Genomic DNA, 22,951 nt, shown 5'->3' with positions numbered 1-22,951 from the left:
CCAAAGACCTTTTTTTCCCTCAGAGAGACAGAGAAATACTTAAGCTTTCCCTTGGCAAGGATTTCCTTTTGGCCAAGGGAATAAAAAGTTTGATGTGAAACTGTGCTTTTTAGGGTTTGTAGAAATACAGAGGTAGTTACAAAGAGGTGATTATACAGGACAGAGGACGGGAAGGGATGTCCCAGCACAGTAAGTCCAGCATCCAAAGCAACAGGCAGCCGTATGCTGGACCCAAGCACCGATGAGACAGCAGCATGCATGTTTCTTGTGCCTTCCCCCAAAAACCGAGTAGGAAATTTAAAATCAGTATCAGGAGTCCAAGAGCCACAAATCCTACACAGCACAGAAAGACGTGCCCCTCCACAAGTGCACACGTAAGGTGCTGCCCCTCTGCTGGGGACAGATCTGCTTGGGTGGTGTCAACTAACCCCGGCCAGTGCAGGTTTTGTACATAAAAAGCTTATTTAACCATCAATTAAAAGACCATTGGCTGAAAAGCTTATATTATAAGCTGGTCACTCACTGGTGAAAATAACACTTCCAAAAGATGCTTGTGACTCCCCCAGTGAACGACTCAGGCTGCTTTCTCCTCACCGTGGCTCAGGAGTTGAGCACAGCAGGACAGGCGGCATGGCCAGCCCACAAGGCTCCTCTGCAAACTGCTGCCAGCGTCTATTTCTTCCACAAAATTGTCCAGTTTGAGCTCCTTCGGCAGTTTGCCTGTCTCAGAGGAAGCCTTCCAGCGAGCCTGCTGGAGCTGCTAAGGTGGCAGTCACCTCAGACTATTTCACGGAGAAGTAAGAAATCTGTGTCCTGCTCAGAAGCACTTGGTCAGCAAGGATGCCCCTGATCTGATGCTGCCAGGAAAACACAGAGAGTCTCACAATGTAACTTAAAGGCCCAGGGAAATGGTAGAAAATGGGCCAGGGCAGCGTTCCGGTGTGGGTTTGGGATGAGAACAGAGTGGTCGGTGGCATAAAAAAGGGCAACAAGGCTGGTGAAGGGTCTGGAGCACAGGCCTTATGAGGAGCGGCTGAGGGAACTGGGGTTGTTTAGCCTGGAGAAGAGGAGGCTGAGGGGAGACCTTCTCGCTCTCTACAGCTACCTGAAAGGAGGTTGTAGTGAGGCGGGTGTTGGTCTCTTCTCCCAAGTGGTTAGTGATAGGACGAGAGGAAATGGCCTCAAGTTGCACCAGGGGAGGTTTAGGTTGGAAATTAGGAAAAAATTCTTCACGGAAAGGGTGGTCAAGCATTGGAACAGGCTTCCCAGAGAGGTGGTGGAGTCACCATCCCTGGAAGTGTTCAAAAAACGGGTAGATGTGGTACTTGGGGACATGGTTTAGTCTAGTCTACCCTTGATTGGCTTAGAGTAGACTTGGTATTTTAGGTTAATGGTTGGACTGGATGATCTTAAAGGTCTTTTCCAACCTAAACAATTCTATGATTCTATATGCCCCCCTTCTCACTGGGCTGCTCCAGCTCCCCTCTTTTTCAGTGCTGCTGGCCAACACGTAAGGCTGTTCTGTCTTCTGACACTCAAACTCCAGCTCTTATTCTTCCACATCTATCAGATCCTGCTCCCCTGTACCATAATCCATATTCCAGCAAAAAAGATTAGTTTTGCCTATTACTCCCCTTGATCTAATTCTTCATTTCTAGCAGGGTACCCTTGCATGTGTAGCCAGAGCCACTGTTGCTTTTGAGGACCAGGTACTTTCAGGAGCGCTGGAGGCCTTCTCCTCACCTCCTCAGCCAGGCTGCTGGGGAAAAGATGGGAATCTCCTCCCACGCAGCCCAAGCCCACCCTCCTCCGAGCTGGACTCAGTATCTTGTGATCCAAAGGAGGCTGTCCCACCGCACACCGGGCAGGTCCACCCAAAATACACACAAAGGGTCACGGGAAAAGCCCAGTGGAAGCTCCCTGGGTCACGTTGCTCCTGTGTCACCCGCACGCCCTTCTCTGCCTCACATCACTCTTCTGGTTTAGTTTGCATTTAAACATGCCCCAGTATGAACTGTCTAAACAGTTCACGTACGTGCGGTTGTTACCAGAGAACAGGCTGTGGTAGATTTGTCAGCCTGGTACCTGCTCCTGCTGTCTTCACCCTTGCTCCGCCATCCCCAGCACCCACTGACAGCAAAGGAAGCAGCTGCACAGGAATGTCAGGATTTGGTACACCATACCTCGTTTTTGTAAAAGGCATCTGTGAAAAGATGTAACTTACAAAGTGAAAAGTGTTTAGAAAATGTTGGAAATAAAGCTATACAGTTCCTGAATCCAGGTAATCAAAAAAGGTCATGGAAAACATCTGTGCAATAGCACTCAACAAAATTATTATAAATTAGAAAACAGGCCTGGTAAAAAAAGAGGTTGTAAGAGGAATACAAAAAAGTCATCCAGACACACTAAAAATGTAATTTGGAAGCATTCAAAAAAAGGATTAACACCTTTTTTCTTTTTAAATACACAGCAGAGTGTGTAACTCCCCCCCACCCCTGCCATTTCCCTGGGAACAATCTTTCCTTCACTACTGTGGCTTTGCTGAATTTCTGAGCTTTCCTGGGGCAGGTGCATTGGAATTTTCATGAGTGAAAAGTGACTTTTTGAAAACTATCCAGTGTGATCTCTGAGAAATAATGTTGATTTTCTGAGCATCTTACCCCTGCCCCGTATAAGAAATCTCATTACCGATGAGAAGCATGTTTATAGTACAGTCTTTCTAAACACACCAGGTCGCATTTCCCCCCCCGAAGTGAAGGATGCCATCTTTATCTTCTCTAGAAGACAATTTGAGAACTACTGCAGTTTAACACTGTAAACAAAGTCGCTGTGAATTTGACAGTTGACTGAAAAAACATTGTGAAAAAGGTAGAAAGAACCTTTGATACGATTCCTATTATCCTATATACTTTGCTAAAATCTTTGCCTAGGATGTGCCTGCAACATTAAAAGATAAGAGTCCCCTTAAGACCGTAGTGAAACAATAAACTAGCCAATTTAAGTCTTTATAACAAAAGAGGATTAATTTGGTGTGGTAGGTTGACCTTGGGGGGTTGCCAGGTGCCCGCCAAGCCACTCACTCCCCATCCTTAGCAAGACAGGGGGAGAAAATTAGATGCAAAACTCCTGGATCAAGATAAAGGCAGTTTAATGGAAAAAAAAGCAAAGCTAGTGCATGAAAGCAAAGCATAAGAAAGAGATTTATTCTTTATGTCCCAATCAGCAGGTGACACCCAGCCACCGCAGTATGTGTATCGGTTGTTTTGGGAGACAAATGCCTTAATAACAAATGTAGTCCCTCCCTCCTCCTTTCCTTCAGCTGTTTTGCTGAGCACAACGTCATATGGTAAGGAATCTCCCTGTGGTCAGTTGGGGTCAGCTGCCCTGGCTGTGTCCCCTCCACCCCTCCCCAGCCTCCTGGCCTTTGCGGGGGCACTGCAGACGCAGCCTTGATGCTGCGGAGCGCTGCTCCGCAGGAGCCAAAACAGTGGTGCGGTATCAACACCCTTCCAGCACAAATGCAGAGCACAGCACTGCGTGGGCTGCTACGGGGAAAGTTAACTCCACCCCAGCCAGACCCAATACATGCAGATAACAATATAAAATAGCAAAGTGTTCTAAAAATTTTAATCCCTCAGATTCAATGTAATCCATACAACTGACATTCACAATTTACTTAACAGAAATAGTTTATTTAAAAAAAAAAAAAAAAAAAGATCTAAGCCTTCATCTTGAAGGGTATTTACAGCAGCTTTTTAATTGCATAGGTAATATTATAGCTTTGACAACCTTTAATGAAAGGAAAGGGCCAGACTACCATATTATTTGCTGATACTTTAAGCGATCACACTGCTTTGTAAGCTGCTACTAAGCTCTACACTGGAAATTGCAGGTCTTGATCATTCTTATGGAAGTCTTCAGGAGGTTCAAGGCTCATTTAGGTTCCCTGCTACAGCATATATGCAGGCAAAGTAACAAGTCATGTTCAGTGAGAGCCAGAGAAACACAACTGCCCAATCCCATCTCTTTGAAGGAGAAAGTAAAAATGCAAAGGCATGGCTGCAGCTACTCAATGTATTTAGTGCTTCCCTGACATGCTGTGGCATTAGCTGATGAGCTCTTCTGGCCTTTTCCTTGATTAGCTTTAATGGCCCATAGCTGTAGAACAGCACTTTTTGGGAGGGGGCTGTAACAGAGTTGGAAAGAGAGAAGGAGGAATAGGTCTAGGTCTTGGCTCCTTCAACGGAAGGAGTGGTTCCCCCACTGTGAATACAATACTGTATTTTCAAAGCCTCATTTGGAGAATACTTGGAAAATAGTGATGACATTTTCGGAGGGTTACTGAAGCAGTGGGCTGAGGAAACAGATACCTTTTTCTTAGTTGACATTTTCCAGGTAAGAGGCAATGTCCTGCCTGTTACTTGCTCAATTGTTTTATTCTCAAGCAGCATTCCTTGTGAAGCTGTAAGGTTCTAGCCCCTGCATCTTATTTACAGGGTAAAAGCTGACAACGCCATTCAATCTGAAGTCTTTGGCACTTCTCGGATTACAGAGCAGAACTCATTCCCGTATACTATGACATTTAATAACAGTGCAATAGTGGGTTTAGTTCTCCTAGTAGAGTTGAAAGTATTAGAACATTTTCCAGCTTCAATACTAAAAACTGTATTTTTGGGTCAAACTATTATTCTTCAGAGTTTTCAATTGTATCCGTAGAAAATTGCAAATAAGTACAAGTTTTGTTATGCTGACCAAGTCTGTGTCCATATCCATACTTGCATACTACTATAAATTTACTCCTCTGCAAAATTCAAGCCCAAGAGATGGAGTTTTCTATAAAAGATAGAACTGTTACTTACATCATCATCCCAGAAAGAAAACAGCCTTTTAGAAGTTTTAGAAAGAACTTTCAGTTTCAGGCAGTACTTCAGAATACTAGACACTCTAGTCTAATGCATCAAGCAATGCAACACCCAAAATTATACCAAATTTGATGCCACTGGAAAAAAAAAAAAAACCCCAAACCCCAAACCAAAACCATTTAATCTGAAGTGAAAATTGAAGGCAAGCTAACATTTACAGAGAAATGTCATATATTGAATGCCTTGCAAACTGCTTTCCATTTTCTTTGCTAACTTTCATGGTCTCTCCTGTACAGTGAGCCAGAAATCACTTAGTTCTTCTTGACGTTGCTGTGCTTTTGAATGGATCAAATTCATCCTGCAATTTGTAAACATATACGCATTATTAGAACTAGCATGCATTCTGAGTCATAAAAAGTAAAGTCACTTTAGATTAAACTAGAAAGCCTGGTCACATTATTCCATGTTTTCTGACAGATCTGTTTTTGTTGGTTTTGATATGAAAGAGATTATCCATTGATTTAAAAGTTCAGATCACAAATATGAAGATACTAGAAACGGAGTTTACGTCAATATGATCAGAACAGCTACTCTGAAATGAGGAACAATCTATATTTCAGGTGTGACCTAGGAAAATGGTATCATTATGAGCAGCACGTACCTCAATGAAGTTATGTTCATATATGTATCACACATCATAATTTACTGAGATTTGCATGAATCAAAAATACTGGCCTTTTTTGCACGTTCAAGCAAACATGTAGTTTTGTGTTTCAGGTATAACAAGAAGAGATAGCACAATGGAGAGAAGGGACAAGAATGTAACATTTTGTCTGAAGTGGCCCACATCTGACATTGTTAAGGCTAGGATCCTGACCATACATGACAGTCTGCTAGTTTGTGAAAACAAAGTGCATGGTGCTTGACAGTACAATGTGTATTCTATTCAGTGCAAAACTGTGAATAAAGTTCTACTTGTTTAGTTATGGAAGAAACCATTTCCTAGTAGTTTGAATACATACTGCAAGAACAGACATCTTAAACTCGAAGATAGTGTTTTAATTTTTTTTAAAGTGTATTTACATAATTTGCAATAATAAAACAATAAAGTATCCTGGAAAATAGCCATTTTTAAATGCAAAAAAAAAAAAAAAAAAATCCTTCCTTCTTACATGGAAAAAATGTATAAACAAATGAAAGGACATAGCCAAGCACTAGAAGATATTATGATTACTTTCCTCCCCAGGCAAAATAACCTATTCCACACATTTCAGGAATGACAATTAACTGATTAAGAATTGAAGGGAAAAAGGACTGGATATTTTCCTGAGGTCCCCTCTAGCCTTATTTTGGATGATTATGTAGATATTCTAATTAAAGCTGGTTGCAATAATCTAGCTCTGTTAGTAAAAAAAAAAAAAAAATCAGTTTTACTGTAAAATGCTTTATTCAAATAGCTGTAAAACAGTAAACTACAGAAACTTACAGGAAATGAAAGAAAAAGAGACCCCTATATACCATACCTCATCTGACTCAAAATCAACTCCTCTAGATGTTTGGCTTTGTGAACCTCTTTTACTAAGTGAAGATGAAGTCGACCACCTTGAAACATACAAAGAGAAAAAAAAGCATCAGCAAGTCCTCAGTTACCAGACATTCCAATAACTTCCTCTTCAACTTAGATTTAGATTACTAATACGGAGATTAAGAATTAATAGAAATAACAATAAGTAGAATGATTCAAATTCTCACGCTAACATTAATTCTAAGGCTCTGACCTAGCTTATCTCAATCAGCACTGACTGAGTAGGCCAATTTATTGTTATAGAAAGACCATCCACATTAACAGGTAAAAATGTATATAAATTCTCTAAATACTGTTATGACTCTCTTAAAAAAAATCTGTTTTTTCAGGTAGTGGATCAGATCCCTGGACTCTGCTGATTGCCAATCAAAAAATAAGGCAGTCATGGTAGCATTCATAAGTAAACATACCAACCTTTGATTTACTTTGGAAGAAGGAACAATAGAAATGTCTTCTAGATCAGAGTCATCACCTATAATATCCTGAAAAAAATATATAATTTATAAAGCTTTTTCACAGAATTTATTCTTACAGAGATATAGTGCATAATACTACAGTCCTGCAGCATAGAACCTTTGGGGGTTTTTCCAACTATTTACCTACTTAGTTTTAACACACACTTGACAGGGCTCCAGGCTAGAACGGTACAATGTGCAAATACAGCACAAGTTTTGCTCTTGAGATCTTTGATCTTGCAGAAACCCCGAAAATACTCATGTATATATACTCTGCATCTTAGACTGCGGTCACAAATAAAACATCGTCTTTGTTTTTCTCAGACAAACCTCATACCAAAAATGGGTGCAAAAGGTCTACAAATTAACATGCAGAAACTTACTGCTGGAACTGATAAGCTTGGGAACATCTGCTGGTTTAGGCTAATGTTTTGACCACATGTTTATCTTTCAAATCAGAAGACAGCAAAAGACAGTGCAACTTCACTCATGCAAGATGCTTCTTACCTCAGAGTAAGATTTAGATGAATTCAAAGAGGACTCTGGTTTCAAAGACCTAAAGGCTAGAATAAAACAAATGTCACATTTTTATTGTACGAGCACTTTAAAATGCAGATGTTATTATCATTCTTTTTATTTAAGACCTGCTTAGCATGCATTTCCTCTGCAAAATACCCTGTAAAACAAGCAAGCAAACCCCCCAAACCCAACCCAAAACATAAACAAAGCCTTTGCCAGAGTCTAACAAACCAGGAATGTAACCCTCTGTGCAGCAGCAGGTGCTTCCCAGTCTGGCTGAAAAACCTTCAGTAACTTTGGTTAAGAGGAAGAGAAAAATATTACTATAATTGATATTCCTGTATGTCTGACAGTTTAGACATCAACACATCTGCTAAAATTGATTTCTCTGCAGTATTTTAGGCCATTTTTGACCAATTTAAAATTTAGGTAATTTGCTGGTTAATTTAAAACTCGCTCTACCTTTAGGTATTTTGTGTGGGATTCACGTATAGATTTGTGAGCAGTATTTTTTTCTTTAATACTTATATTACCTACCCTGTTTCCTCAGAGCCTGTCCTCTGTAGCAAGGGCGGGCTACTCTCACATATGTGGCTTAGTCCCACATAAGTTTCTCTTCCCTAGTAAAAACTAACATGTCTAAAACTTGCTACAATGTAAGACTAAACGGATTTGCATTAAAACTTTAAACATGACTGATGTTTACAAGTTAGTAAGTTTTTATCCACTGAGGAATATTCTGGATAAAGTAGACGCTATTAAACCACATTCCTTCTATGCTTATTCCTTAAGGAATTGCGTACAGTAAGATGTTCCCTATTTCCAGTTCTAGTCAGAAGTTCCTGACACATTTCATTTTACCCCATGACAGCAGGATATTACTATTCTTTTTTTTCTCCTCCATTTTTCTTTCTCTCATCACTGTTAGTTACTCTGTTTCATTAGAACCAAAAGAATCTCTCACAGCTGAATTGGACTAATAGAAATAAAGGCAGTTAAGGCACTTCATCATTAAATAAACACCTTCATTACAGTTTGAGAGAGCAGATTAGAGTAATGGACAGATCAAAGGCCTACCATCCATGATAGACGTATTCTTGGCAGGCATGGATACAGGCTTGTAGGTTCTGCTGCTAGTAGCTGACTCTTGGCTAGTGCTTCCTGTAGGGATAATAAACAATATGTAAATCCATTCAGTGGTTATTTCTCCCTGCTCCCCCCAGCCTTTGTTCTAGCATTACTGAGTGGAAAGTCCCTTAAAGACCTACATTCCTCTTTACTCCTTCACTTTCTTCCTTGAATCAAAGACCTCTTTACATGCAAAAGAACTGCTCTGGGTCAAGTGTTCAAAGCTCCACAGACACAGCCTCTTAACACACATGCCCCTGCTTTGATGGGACCACAAGAGTGTTGGAGCGCATGCTCATAGAACCAGTTTAAAGGCACTGACCAAATCAGTCCTAAGATGAGTGCCTTTGTTTCAACTCATCCTGCTCTTAGACCTTTGGGCATATTACTGAGACAAGCCAAAGGAGTATACTACTGCAAGATCCCAACTTTTCTTTCTTTACTTATTTATATATATATTTATATATAATGAAAGTACTTACATAATGGAAGTACCGCTATCACTGTAAAGTGCACAATCACACATAGCCAAGGAGCTATTTAGTTCATTTTGCTTAGGAAACACTCCTCATTTTCTCAGTCACTAGAAACAATGAAGTCTCTTGTAAATTGCATTAGGATAGAGACAATCTGTACCTTCTCTCTCTATTTATCAAATGCATTATCCTTAGCAGTAACAAAGGTTCATCTATGCACTTCATTGCACAGACCTTCCCGATAATGCATCTTTTAAGAGTCTACTATGTTTCCATAGCTGGGAAGCAAGATATTTTTCTTTTAATCACCCTGTGAAAAAGTCACAACTTAAGCCTTGTAAAGCAGTCAACTGTATGTAATATGATACCAAAAATATTTGTGAATATTTTTTTTTCCAGTGGGAGTCCTTAAGCAACAAATTTCCACTTGATGGAAGCATCAGAAGAGAGTTGCCTTTTACACAAAAAAAATAAAGTCAGTAACTGGAGTACATAAGTGTGAAGTTTTTCTTACCTCTTCCCCTTCGAGATGAACCTCTTGCTGTTGAATTTTGTCCTCTTGCACCTCTTGCCCTACCTCTTGCTCTTCCTCGGCTCAGTGTTGCAGGAAGGCCATCATCTGAATCACCAGTGCCTTTCACCCCTGTATCCATGAATTCTTCATCACTGGAGGCTGCAACAAGAACTGCATCCTCAGATCTGTGGGCTCTAGCCCTGGTCATTGCCTGAAACGGAACAGTAAGTGCTATAGGATAAAGAATCTTAAATGATTAAGCGCACCAGTGTTAAATCCTAGTTGTGACATATAGCTCTAAGTCATGGAGGCTTGGAAGACCCAAGTTCACAGCATTATAGAAGGCAAGGAGGTCTGTCAAAAAGCAGGGACAGTATTTAGTCTATTTAATTTAGATGTGTACATATAAAGTACTTAGCTAAGCTCTGGTAACAGAATGGAGCTAGTTAATATGATATATTGTCAGTGGAGTTTGGAGAACAGTTCAGGTCATCCTATGTCAGCTATGTACATCTGCTCAGAGGAAGCACTCTCCGGGCTCCATTGACTTGACCTTCATTGATGACAGTGGGTGCTTAAGACAACTAGTTCACGTGAAGTTATCTCAGATTAGGAGAACTGAGTCTCACCCCAGGTGTCTTTTTTCTCAAAATTTCATTCCAGACCCACATAGCTTGCAAAGACAGAGGAGCACCAATGTCAGTGCTTGGTAATTCTCTTTGGAAAGACACACGCAATGTAGATATGAATCTCTGGGAGATCTAAGACTCTAAGATTGCTGCTGAGGACAATAGTACCTAAAGGTTTAACAATAATACCAATTTGTTCCAGGAATATTACTCAATACAGCCCATCCACATGTCCACTGGTGATGGGATCACAAATAGTTTAAGCTGACAGACCTCTGAAGGTCACCTGCCTGGTCTAACCTCAGTTCAGAGCAAGAACAACTAAACATTCAGGTTCAAATTTGCACAAGAAAAGAGATCTCAAAAGACAAAACGAGCAGTAGCTTAGGCACTTATACCAAGAAAGATTTTAAAAAAAGACTTACTAATATTCCCTAGGCAGACAGGCACTTTTTGGCAAGGACAATGTTGAAGTATTGCTAAGTGACTTCATTCATATGCAGAAGTCACCATTCCATTCTTCAGCCTATGTTCAAAATTCAAAGGAGTTACCTCACGAACTTCCTCGTCCTCTTCTTCGGTATTCTTTTTTCTACTCTCCCTGAATTTTCGCACCTGAATAAAAAAAGAATTCCCCTCAAAATAGTTCATTTCATACAATAATCAAAAGACAGTAAGTGAGAAGTCTTGATCACTGAATAATTAAGTCAAGCTTATGTGAGAGGCAAAGAACAGTGCAAGAATAACTGAACAGTTTGTTTAGAGCCTTTTCATGCTGTCCTATCGTTTAAGAATCTCACCTTCTATTAATAACTGGGGCTACATAACTGGGGAGAAAAAAGCTTGGGACATGATGAAAAGTAGGAGATATCATGTTCAAGAGAAGGAGAGTATACCAAATTTGACAACAAGGGACAGTGAAATATGAACACCGGCAAGTGCTCAAGCCACATCACCCAAGTTGCAGAAGGCAAAGGCAGGGACTGGGAGACTGAAGAAATGCCCACTGTAGGAGAAGATCAGGTTCGAGACCATCTAAGGAACCTGAAGGTGCACAAGTCCATGGGACCTGATGAGATGCATCTGTGGATCCTGAGGGAACCAGTGGATGAAGTTGCTAAGCCACTATCCATTATATCTGAGAAGTTGTGGCAGTCCAGTGAAGTTCCCACTGACTAGAAAAGGGGAAACATAACCCCCATTTCTGAAAAGGGAAAAAAGGAAGACCCAGGGAACTACAGGCCAGTCAGGCTCACCTCTGTGCCTGGAAAGATCATGGAGCAGATCCTCCTGGAAACTATGCTAAGGCACATGGAAAATAAGGAGGTGATTGGTGACAGCCAACATGGCTTGACTAAGGGCAAATCATGCCTGACAAATTTGGTGGCCTTCTACGATGGGGTTACAGCATTAGTGAATACGGGAAAAGCAACTGATGTCATCTACCTGGACTTGCGCAAAGCACTGGACACTGTCCTGCATGACATCCTTGTCTCTAAATTGGAGAGACATGGATTTGATGGGTTGAGCATTCAGTGGATAAGGAATTGGCTGGATGGTTGCACTCAAAGAGTTGCGGTCAACGGCTCAATGAGCAAGCAGAGACCAGTGACAAGTGGCGCTCCTCAGGGGTTGCTATTGGCACTGGTGCTGTTTAACATCTTTGTTGGCAACACGCACAGTGGGATTGAGTGCACCCTCAGCCAGCTTGCTGACAACACCAAGCTGTGTGGTGTAGTCAACACACTGGAGGGAAGGGATGCCATCCAGAGGGACCTGGACAGGCTTGAGAGAGGCGCCTGTGCGAACCTCGTGAAGTTCAACAAGGCCAAGTGCAAGGTCCTGTGCATGAGTCATGGCAATCCCAAGCACAAATACAGGCTGGGTGGAGAATGGATTGAGGAATGGCCCTGAGGAGAAGGACTTGGGGGTGTTGGTTGATGAGAAGCTCAACATGAACCAGCAATGCGTACTTGCAGCCCAGAAGGCCAACTGTATCCTGGGCTGCATCAAAGGACGCGTGACCAGCAGGTTGAGGGAGGTGATTCTCCCCCTCTATACCACCCTCATGAGACCCCACCTGGAGTACTACATTCAGCTCTGGGGCCCCCAGCATAAGCAGGACATGGACCTGTTTGAGCGAATCCAGAATAGGGCAAGAAAGATGATCAGAGGCCTGGAGCACCTCTGCTATGAAGACAGGCTGAGAGATTTGGGGTTGGTCAGCCTGCAGAAGAGAAGGCTCTGGGGACACATTATTGCAGCCTTCCAGTGCCTGAAGGGGGCCTACAAGAAAGCTGGAGAGGGACTTTTTACAAGGGCATGCAGTGACAGGACAAGGGGTAATAGCTTTACACTGAAAGAGGGTAGATTTAGATTAGATATAAGGAAGCAATTTTTTTATGATGAGGGTGGTGAGGCACTGGAACAGGTTGCCCAGAGAAGCTGTGGATGCCCCAACCCTGGAAGTGTTCAGGGCCAGGTTGTATGGGGCTTTGAGCAACCTGGTCTAGTGGGAGACATTCCTGCCCACAGCAGGGGGGTTGGACCTAGATGATCTTAAATGTCTCTTCCAACCCAAACTGTTCCATGATTCTATGAATAACTGGAAAAGAAGGGGTACAGATGAAGAAAAAAGATAGAAAACAACAATATTGAGAAGAGACAAACATTGCAATACATGTACAACTAAGAAAGCTCAACTTGTCAAATATCGAAAAAGATATGATGAGTGAGAAGGAAAGAAGATATTAGTCCAAAAGACAAACAAACAAAACCAACCCCAAAGTGGCACAGAAAGCCTACAGGCACTGATTGTTCATGGTGTCTTTCAACCCCTCATGAGTTAAAGCAATCAGCAAGAAAACAGGTAGGTACAACTTTCCTCACCCACCAAATTATCCTTTACACGCTGCACAGTTAAGCTGCAGAACAACTTGTTAGACAATGCTTCATTATTAGAACTGAATACATGGGCTCATGTGGAAGCTCAACAAGTTGACTGAGAAGTCTATTAAGATACACATGATCCAGGTTTGTGTCTGGGAGACCCTGAGATGCAAGCAGTTAGAAGCTAGTAGAGCACTTGAAGGGTAAGTTTCCTTTATGTCTGCCCTGTTCCTCTACTCTTCCCTAAGCCAATAGGAAAGAGTTAAGAAGAGATTATATCTACTATCTTTCTCACAGTACATACATATATATATAGTTCTACATCTATTAGAGTGACAGATCTTTTCTATGCATGCGTGTACAAATAAAGTGGGAATCAGCATAAGCATACCCAAACCCCATTTTCAATACAAGCTTTTAAACTATGTATTTGAAACTTCATCACCATATTTATTAATTCCAGAAAACGACTAGAGGTGAGTGTTGCACATGCCCCACACACAGGCAAATCGATTAAACCAGGTTTGAGGAACTGCTTTTTCTACTATCTGTCTTGACTTCTCCTAAGGAATTAACATTAACAGAATATTACCTCCTCGTCTATTTTTTCTTCCTCTGCATCAGTGCGACGCTCCTTAAGAAACCTCTGTGTTTTTTCTAGTTGAAATTTCACCAACTCTTCTATGGCATCTTTTTCCTCTTTGTCCACAAACTCCTGCACTGCTTCTCCCATTCCTCTTTCAGTTAGAAGTGAAAGCTGTACTTTCTTTATAATCGGGGAAAACATTTTGTTAAGAAGCATCTGCCATCAAAGAAAGTGAGTAGTATTCCTCTGTTTCAGGTAAATGTTACATTAAGTTGGTTCCAAAAACACTAACGTGCATTGAAGACTTCCATCAGAGAAAAGTACAGCAATAAGCAAACATGTTACTCGTCATAATACAGTTAAAACCCTTTTGCTACTAGCATGTTACATTGCTTAACAGAGTATTTTCCAGACTTGTCAGAGAAGCGAGTTTCATAAACAGTAAAGAAACTACAGTGCTAGTCATATCTAAAATGATTTGTCTGAAATGTCTTGCTTAGAGAGGAGAGAAGGTAAACTGTACTCTTTCTTACTTCCCCTCCCTTTTTTAAACTGCAGTTAAGATCAACTTGCAGAGGCATAAAAATGCTATTGAAAACAGATGCTGAATTATTATAGATGCTAAATTACTTAGTTTTACCATAAAATCCTAACATTAAAAAATGGCAGTTACAGAGCAGGGCAAATTATTACTATGAGGCATTAAGAGCTATTAAGCAGAAGTTTACTCTATTGAAATGCGATTCTGTAAATACCAATAGCTCTCACATATTCATCAAGTGAGATGATATTCATCAAGATATTCTATGTGAAGATATTACTACGGACACTAATTAGTAGAAGTAGTAGATGCTACTGGTGATGTTTTGCAGCCATTCTCTTCTCTACCCTCCTTCCCAATACGGGAAGAAGATATTCTGCGAATGAAACCCCCATATGGACAGTAATGTTTAAATAGCAGCCTCTTTTGTCTGTAAACTACAGCACAGATAACTTCTCAGTAATAAGCATCATATATGCTTATTAATGATTTTTGATCCTTCCAGGTGTCCTTTAGGAACCGTTCTGAGGGTTGCATCAGAAGCACAAAACCTTCCCTGAAATTAGGCTGCGCATAGGAATAAATTCTACAGGTATTACAAAATAAGTTGTTTTTTTGTAAACAAGATAAGCATCTCAATAGAGTGTCTGATTGTAATGATGTGGAATGTTCATGCTGACTTTCAGCAAAGCAAATTAAAGCAAATTAAGCTTTATTCCAAAGGAAAAAAAAAAAAAAAAAAGCTTACTAAAGAGACAAATAGCAGTGATTTTAATTCCCAGGCCTCAGCTGACCAGCAACACTGGAACTGAACAGAGTCTGGTACTTGTTAGATATTTTTGGTCTAACATTTTTTGAACATCCAGCTACAGCCCCGTGCCACCTCAGAGTCCAAGGACTCTTTTGTTTCCATAATCAGACAAGATCAGGTGTCTAGCAAAGCCTGAAGCACAAGCTATCTTAACACAACGTTTAGGATCCCCATCATCATTTTGGGACACAATATGCTTTTCCTCCTTCCTTCTTTCATTACCAGTGTTAACTTAAAACGTATTATCCCACTACTGCAAGTCTTCCCAGGACACTGATGGATTCTTTCAAGTCTTTACAGATGTTGAGCTGCTGAAGCAGGCCTCAAATGCAGGGACCAGTAACTGAGCTGTTCATACAAGAACATACGAACAAGTTGGGAATATGGTGTAACAGGGACAATTTTGCAGAGTAAGGCAGGAAAAGAGATTAAAAGCAAAATTTATTTTTCATAGAATAATACAGTGCCCTGTCTTTGACATTGCTACCCCCCCCCCCATGGGATTTAGGAGTGGCATACATTTGAAGAAGTACCTACTTCTGAACTAGTCACCCTGGGCTCCCTGTCACATTCAGAAGGCAAATAGCCCTTCCAGGACACGATTTATGCCATCCTAATTCTGACACCTAACATGTGTCTAACGTTAGGCAAGATGATATAATTTGGGGGATCTTTACCTCAGGGATCCTTGTTCTAAGGACTTTCTATAAAGCATGTTCTGAAGTAGCTTCTAAAAGTTCTGCTTAATCATCTAGATCAAGCATTTGGGTGTCTGACCCACTGATTGTTATTTTTTACCTCCGAGACATTACTGCCCTGGTGTTGGGAAGGGGAAATAAATCAGGTTTAATGAAAGGGTGGGGAGAAAACAAACTACTGGGGGGGTGGGGTGGGGTGTCTCTTCCTTCTGCCTGCTCTGCTTTAAATATAATTTCGAATTGCACTAATTCTGAGGACACAAATATACTGCAAAGTAACAACTTACTCCAGGTCAGCTGGTAATAGTAAATGGTACAGTCTCACATTACCCTATAGTAAATTAAGGTAGCTTCTCACTCAGAGCATGTTGCCTCACATTTTCCTCCTCTAAGAACATGACACATCATTTAGTACCGGGCAGACGCTGCAAGTCCACATGAAGAGTTATCATAACATTCTCAAACCAGCATGTGTTCATGTACCCTATACAACCTATATATAACAGTTACTTGTTAACCTAAGACATATACTTCATACAGGAATTAATGTACAGTTATATAGGAAATAAATTCACTTCTTGGTGAACATCAAGAGTCTTTTCAGGGCACACTACTTCCATTAAGAAAGCAAAAAAAGATGAAAATATTATATTCCATTAAAAAAAAGAAATCATAAAAGGTAGAAAGATACCTTCTCCGCTGTCTGAAAATACTGCTTTACAAGGTCTTCCACTCTCAGTGTCATCCCCTCAGAAGCAGGTCTGCTAACCAGTTTTCCAAAATTAAAATCACTGTCTAGAATAGAAAAGCACAGTGGCACTGTCACCCACGTTTGCAGCTTTTAATTATTATCATTCCACGGACAGTAATAGGAAAAAATGTTAATATAGGCCTCTTAAGAATTGTGGTGCCTTTTATATGTAAAGGTTTTTTGTTCTAACTGTACAGTCTATTGTCTGGAAATACAGGTAAACATAACAGATGCGATAATTGTACAAGACAACTCCACCTCTAGCAGGTACAAAGTGTTCTTCTAATTAGCAAATGTCTGCAATTATAAATTGAACGCTATGTGCTGAAGGTTATTATAATTGACCTCTGGAAGATCACAAACAGAAGAAAATCAAAGGACCCACCAAAGCACAAGGGGTTTTTTACAAGTTACTGTTACTAGAGAAGAAATTTTCCTCCAAAGCACGCTGACTGATTTTCAGTAGAAAATGTTCATAGCTCCCTTCCTAAAGCCGAGATGCACGTTAAGTAGGAAAATTAGATGTGGTAGCTATCTTGTATTCCAAAAATGTTAATGAGATTACATAACTATTAAAAAAAAAGCAAAATAAAACCAGATCAATACAGCATAATTAAAAAAACCCTCACTAAAAGCAGTTTTTATTCATGAAACATGATGTTTTGAACTTTATAAAACTGACAGTGTAAGTAAAAACTGACAGTGGAATTGGAGTACTTACAATGCACTAATGTGAAATATTAACATTTCTTTAGCACAGTATGTTCTTGTGCAAGCTGTATCTTCATTAGCGACTATTACAAATCCAGTATTTGGGCAACATATATTAACCATTTATTAAAAATTCTAGGCACAGTGATAAATGCTACAACAGTAACAGCTATTATTTGTTTTGCACAAATGCTTGAACAGAGACATACCTGGAACAGACAAGCCAAGGGTACCTTATACATGTGACTAATTAGGGCAAACAAAACGCTGATGCTGTTGTGCATTTGGACCCTTTTTTTTTTTTTTTTTTTTAAAATATACAAACATCTCTCAAGCCCATCCCCTCAATTACTATTTTAGGTATAAATGAATTACTACACGAACAAAATTAAAAAACAAAGGGAAAAAGCACAGCACCCATCTCATTTCCTGCAGAGTGCCCCAAAGCAACCACATCATTCTGAGAAGTCTTAGGAGTGAGATGTTTAATGCCTTTTTATGGTAATTATCATAGAATCATGGAGTAACGCAGTCTGCTATGGGCTATATGTATTACTATAAGCAACTCAATAAGGTTTGAGGCCAAAGAAAAAGGAATTATTTATGAATAACTGTCAGAAGATGCTGTGCTGAATATCAGAATTTTAGAGAAACCCAGAAATAGAATAGAAATACTTGTGCAATACATACACTTAAATGAGACTATGCATCTTTACTCCTCCTGTAACACATTAGATGGTAGACACCTAGCCTTTGCAAGTACTGGGTAACAAAATAAAGGAAGAACAAAAATGAAGGCAAGCCAATGATTCCTTCCTTTATAATTACCATTTTTCTCTTTTTGTTCACGATGCCTGAAAAAGTGTATGATGTCTTTTGGGTTAGCCACCCTATCCATGTACTTCTGGCTAAAACGATGGACACTGAATGGTTCAAAGCCACCTGTATAATCAACCTAAGAGAGAAGAGGAAAAATTTAAATATGAAACAAACAGAAATAGAGAAGGCACACAAATCAAGGTGAGTTTGTTACCCTTCAAAGGAAAAACTGAAGTAAAAAAATACGTCAACCTAAAATTAATGCTTTACCATACTATGCAGAAGACTTAATGGATAATAATAGCTAATAACAACAGAATAGCTAATAACAGCCCAGATTCATAACTTGTTCCTAACTTGTTTCATTTACTAGTCTTCAGGAAAGTTTCCATAAATTAGGTTAGGAACAATCATAGGATAATATGACTTAAGAAAAACTTCTCTATAAATAGCCACTTTTGATGCCCACCAGCAGTGAAGTACAAACTTGTGACCAATCTCATCCTTTACCACAGAACAGTAACCATAGGTAAACAGAATCATGGTATAAAGGCGATTTATATTTGCCTGTACACAGTAAGAAATTTTATGTATTTTGTGTTTATACAAAAAGTATGACTTTGCTATGAAACTTTTCACTGCGACCTTTCAAAACAAATCAATCCAAACCGAACAATTTCTTACTCGTAATCTTATGAGAGGTTTCTCTGGCTGGCGTGGATTTCCCAAGCGTTCTCTTTCTGCATTGTCCAGCATCAATTCAACCTGTGAAGCAGAATTAGAAATTCAGTTCCATTTTGTTCTCTTACAGATGCCTGAACCCTTCAAATATAACTTCAAATACATCCAGCTACAGGGGGAAGCTATAAAAATAAATAATTATAGGATGTGCTCTCATTCCTGAGCACACATATGTACCCATATCCAGCCAGAAGTCATAAGAATGAATGAGAAAAAAGTCACAATGAAAGGCTTAACTTTCAGATATAGCGTAGTCCAGCAATATCTACATCACCTATCACTCATACTATTTTACTTTATAGCCATTATCCTTTGCTAAATTTCTAGTTCCAGGGAAAAGCAGGAAGAGACTTATACAGACCTAAGAACCAAGAGCAATTAATAAACCTGCTCAGTTACTTCTGCCACTTCACACTGCACAGCCCAGCTGCCAAGGTTTAGGTGCATGTATTTATGCTGGTTCCAAAGTGCCCATCCAACATTGCCCCACACTTAGGTGGGAGTTTTTTGTACAAAGATGGTATGGACGCCCATAAAGCAGTTCCAGCCTACTTTAGTAGGTCATCCCAGCCAAGGAATCTGGAAGCCAAGGCTGCAGTGAATGTCATGGAATTAGCTTCCTGTGGAAACACTGCCTAAGTCCATCTCAAAATTTCTCATCTTCCAGTCTCAAAACCAATCACAGATCCCATTCCCTGTCCATACGCTGTCATCCATCTACTGTTAGCATTACAAGTTACCTTTTCCATGCAGAATGCTTGTATTGCCTGAGTTACTTTAGGATTGTCGGGATTAAAAAGGTCTGGATGATCAGCTAGAACAACATCCTCCATGTGGAAAGTTCGCACTGTCTCTAGAGCAATCTTCTGTATTTTCATTTTTTTCCCTCTAACATGCAGCAAACCAATGTGTCTAGAAGGAGAAAGGTAACTTACTAGAAGATAAACTTAAGAGAACTATGGTATAAAGATTTGTTTTAAATTCATGTTTACTTTTCAGGGACAAAAGTTTAAAAGCTATAGCAAGTTCTTGCATCTATACTTCAGGGTTGGCCATGCCAAACTTCAGTTCTATTATATTTAGATTGTGCTTGTTCCATACACAAGCACATGTACACAGTTCCTTGTATTCCAATTTATCAGCGTGTAACTCCTCTTAGATAAGTTCCATTTGCTTCAAATATTAGGTCTAATCCTAAGTAAAGCAAAAGTTATTTTAGGCACTGATTCCATCTACTTCATGTGTTATGTGACACTCTGAAGCTAATACACATTACAACACAAGTCCTTTCATACTTAATAGAAGTATTTTTTCCTTTCTCAACACAACGCATGAGAGACAAAAAGAGAGACAAGAACAAAAAGAAAATATCACACACTTCTTCACAGCTTCTCCAGGGGACAGAGACGTCACCACTGAACTTCCTGGCTGAGAAACATAGAAACATTGCTGTTCGTTTTGGGATGGAGCTATTTTGCACTCATGTTCATGACCCCACACAACAAGATTAATAAAGTCATCTAAAAACTGCTCTGGAATGTAGTTGGTAGCTCCATGTTTGCTCCTGTTCAAGAAAAGAAAAAAAATAATTAGAATGTGTACAGTCATGGGTGGGCAAGGGGGGAGTGGAGGAGGACAAAAACATCAGTGTGATTTAAAGCGATACAGAAACTCCAGCAAAAATATCTGATGTACAGCTCATATCAAGTACTCTTCACATTTATTCCTTACGCAATTGTTTAAAGTGTTTGGTTAAATAAAAAGGCAACTTACACAGCTCATTCTTTTCTGCTCCCCTCCTTTTATTTGGATCTCCGTTTCATTCTTATTTGGCTTGCAAGACTTTAGGGTTTTTTCCATATGAATGCTTTTATAGCACCTCATGGCCTTTTTGGTTTTGTTTTTTTGGTTTGTGGGATTCTTTTTCGGGGGAGGGGTACAAATGGTGGGGTAAAACCCACTGAATTAAACAGACATGGGACACACCACTCCCCATCCCTTTCCAGAAGGTAGAGAAGATGGAGGAGGAGTGATCTCCTTCAGCCTGGTGAACAGAGATCTGTACACAGGGTTATCTGAGCTGTATTTGTTTACTTCTGTCTCACCATTACATGCACATGAGGATTGCACTCTCATTCAGGAAAAATCGTAAGAAAGGATTTGGAAAATAATTCTGCCTGTTCCTACTACCACTGCTGGCAGAAGTGTGTAGGCAGAAAGAACATGTGCTACCTACCTATCCTCTATTCAAGAGAAACCATAAAGTACAGCAGTGCAAGTGAAGATACGGTACTTGTCAAATTATGGTTCAAACAAGGACAGAAAATACGATATGAAGTTTAATGCTCCTTCTGCTCTAACAACCAGAAAAGACTTAACTATATGCATATTACACTACAAACCCCCCACTGCCCCTAACTATAAGAGATTTCCCAACATTCCTAACTCATTTATTTCAACTCTTTTCCTTTATGATTCTTCTCTAAGAAGAGCTGTAAAACAATGCTTTCATTCGGGAAAAATCTTAAGAAACTGGCTGCTCACAAGAAGCACCAACTAGCACAGCTCCTATCCTTTTCAAGGCAGTTTAATGAAGTAACACAGTAAGTATAAAAGTCACCGTAATTCATTCAATACTGTTACCTATTTTGATGAATCACAAACAAGTTAAACCAACTATCTTCATCTTCCTTTGGTCTCAGCATTGTTACTTGTTTATTGACAAACATACGATACAACCTCTCATCTGGAATAGCTCCTGGAGCAGACAAAACAAAACATTAAATAATTTTTGTCTGGTAAACCAACTCTTTATTCTATAGCATTTTTATTAGCAACTCTATTAAAAAGAGCATGAAGAAGGACACTTCGTGGCAAGATCAGATCTTCATTTTCATGACCTAAGAAGTCTGAGGCATGACTATGAATCTGAACAGATCAAAGTATAAACTTGGCTATTTTACTAGGTAAACTTCTGAAAATAAGACATTTTAACATGAAATCTGCCTTTAAACAACTGCTAAAAGCAGTTTCATTAACTACATCTGGTTTGAGACCTATTGCCAGTTTTCTGTGCCAAACAAGTGCCTATGGGCAGAATTAAAAACAAGAGAAGAGGTGTTTTATTTCTTGTTGACAGAGTAAGAAGTATATTTTGTTGTAAGGTGGCATCTAAAAACAGGTACTACTGAGTAAAGATGGGGTTCTTAAACATACTTTGAAATTCACTACAAAACAAGAAATAAACCATGAATTCATGATGCATTTCAATAAAATCCCATACGGAGTTTACATATTTTGTATAAGAACAAGTGGTCTCTAAATCAGAGAAAGTCAAGAGGATATATAATCCTGGCACAAGCTCAAAGACACATCTCACGAACATTTTCATGCAGCAACACCTGTACTTTAGAAAGCTGTTGCATTTCCCAGTAATGATTTTGGGTATTAAAAATTCAAACACTTTCTGAAAACTTTAATATTGTGGTATTAGAACTCTCACCACTAACCCTCAGAACATCTAGGAAGCTTTTAAAGTATCTCATTAAACACATGAAATCACGGCAAACTAGGACTTAACTTATAGCTATAAAAGTTGCTTGGAAATAAGCACTCGTGACTGGACATAAGGGGAAAAAATTAAGATCTTAACAGTTAACTTCTCTACACAGAAAGCAGTCAAACACAACCATTCTAAGTAAGAAATGAGGGTAGAGGGGAAGGTAGGAGGAGAAAATAGAAAGGACAAACTTAAGTTGAAAACCCACCATAGAACACCTTTAAAATACGAAACTCTTCATAAGTTTCTTTAAAGAAACTGAGGTTACTTGTGAGAGATGTTACTCACGAACCACTTCAGACAAGACATGTCAGACATCAGGTTTCTGCTCAGACAGTTTATGTTTTTAAATATAACCAAAATGGCACATGAACATGCAATGTTTAAGTTTTACCTAAACAGGAGGAAGTAAGCTTAATACACAACAGCGAGAATTTAAGAGCGATTACTCTGACTCAATACACAAGCGCTATCTGTGGCTAACTTAAGCAGGGTTTAAGACCAATAAAAGTATAAAACTATTGAAGGATTTATTTTAAAATAAAATAAAATAAAAAAAAAAAAGCAGAGAAGAAAACCTGTCAGCCAGTGACAATGCAGCAGGAGGAGAAACCTGACACTGTCACAGAATTGATACGCTTTAGGATTGCTTAGACCTTCGTGGTTGTTGTAGCACT

The 22,951-nt window shown here is 39.6% G+C and overlaps 1 protein-coding gene across 7 annotated transcripts in view; it reads right to left on the bottom strand.

Moving 5' to 3' along the window:
* Positions 1-22,951, bottom strand: part of MRE11 (MRE11 double strand break repair nuclease) — a 277,276-nt gene that overhangs the window by 250,131 nt on the left and 4,194 nt on the right. For 2 of the 7 annotated variants that reach the window (XM_075727549.1, XM_075727550.1), the window contains 14 exons: positions 21,359-21,473; positions 20,094-20,279; positions 19,456-19,627; positions 18,659-18,739; positions 17,984-18,110; positions 16,385-16,488; positions 13,650-13,859; positions 10,721-10,783; positions 9,540-9,750; positions 8,499-8,582; positions 7,410-7,465; positions 6,862-6,929; positions 6,386-6,464; positions 3,733-5,220 (listed from right to left, as the gene is read on the bottom strand). In XM_075727549.1, the coding sequence (XP_075583664.1) occupies positions 5,170-5,220; positions 6,386-6,464; positions 6,862-6,929; positions 7,410-7,465; positions 8,499-8,582; positions 9,540-9,750; positions 10,721-10,783; positions 13,650-13,859; positions 16,385-16,488; positions 17,984-18,110; positions 18,659-18,739; positions 19,456-19,627; positions 20,094-20,279; positions 21,359-21,473 (1,607 nt within the window). In that variant the 3' untranslated portion in view covers positions 3,733-5,169. Of the gene's footprint in view, positions 1-3,732; positions 5,221-6,385; positions 6,465-6,861; positions 6,930-7,409; positions 7,466-8,498; positions 8,583-9,031; positions 9,133-9,539; positions 9,751-10,720; positions 10,784-13,649; positions 13,860-16,384; positions 16,489-17,983; positions 18,111-18,658; positions 18,740-19,455; positions 19,628-20,093; positions 20,280-21,358; positions 21,474-22,951 lie in introns of those variants that run through there. The other 5 variants (XM_075727551.1, XM_075727552.1, XM_075727553.1 and 2 more) reach the window with 5 other exon arrangements.

This window comes from Pelecanus crispus, chromosome 1 (genome assembly GCF_030463565.1).
Source record: "Pelecanus crispus isolate bPelCri1 chromosome 1, bPelCri1.pri, whole genome shotgun sequence".
NCBI classification, from domain to species: domain Eukaryota; kingdom Metazoa; phylum Chordata; class Aves; order Pelecaniformes; family Pelecanidae; genus Pelecanus; species Pelecanus crispus.
Note: the sequence above shows the minus strand (reverse complement) of the source record. Positions and strands in the feature narration are given on the sequence as shown.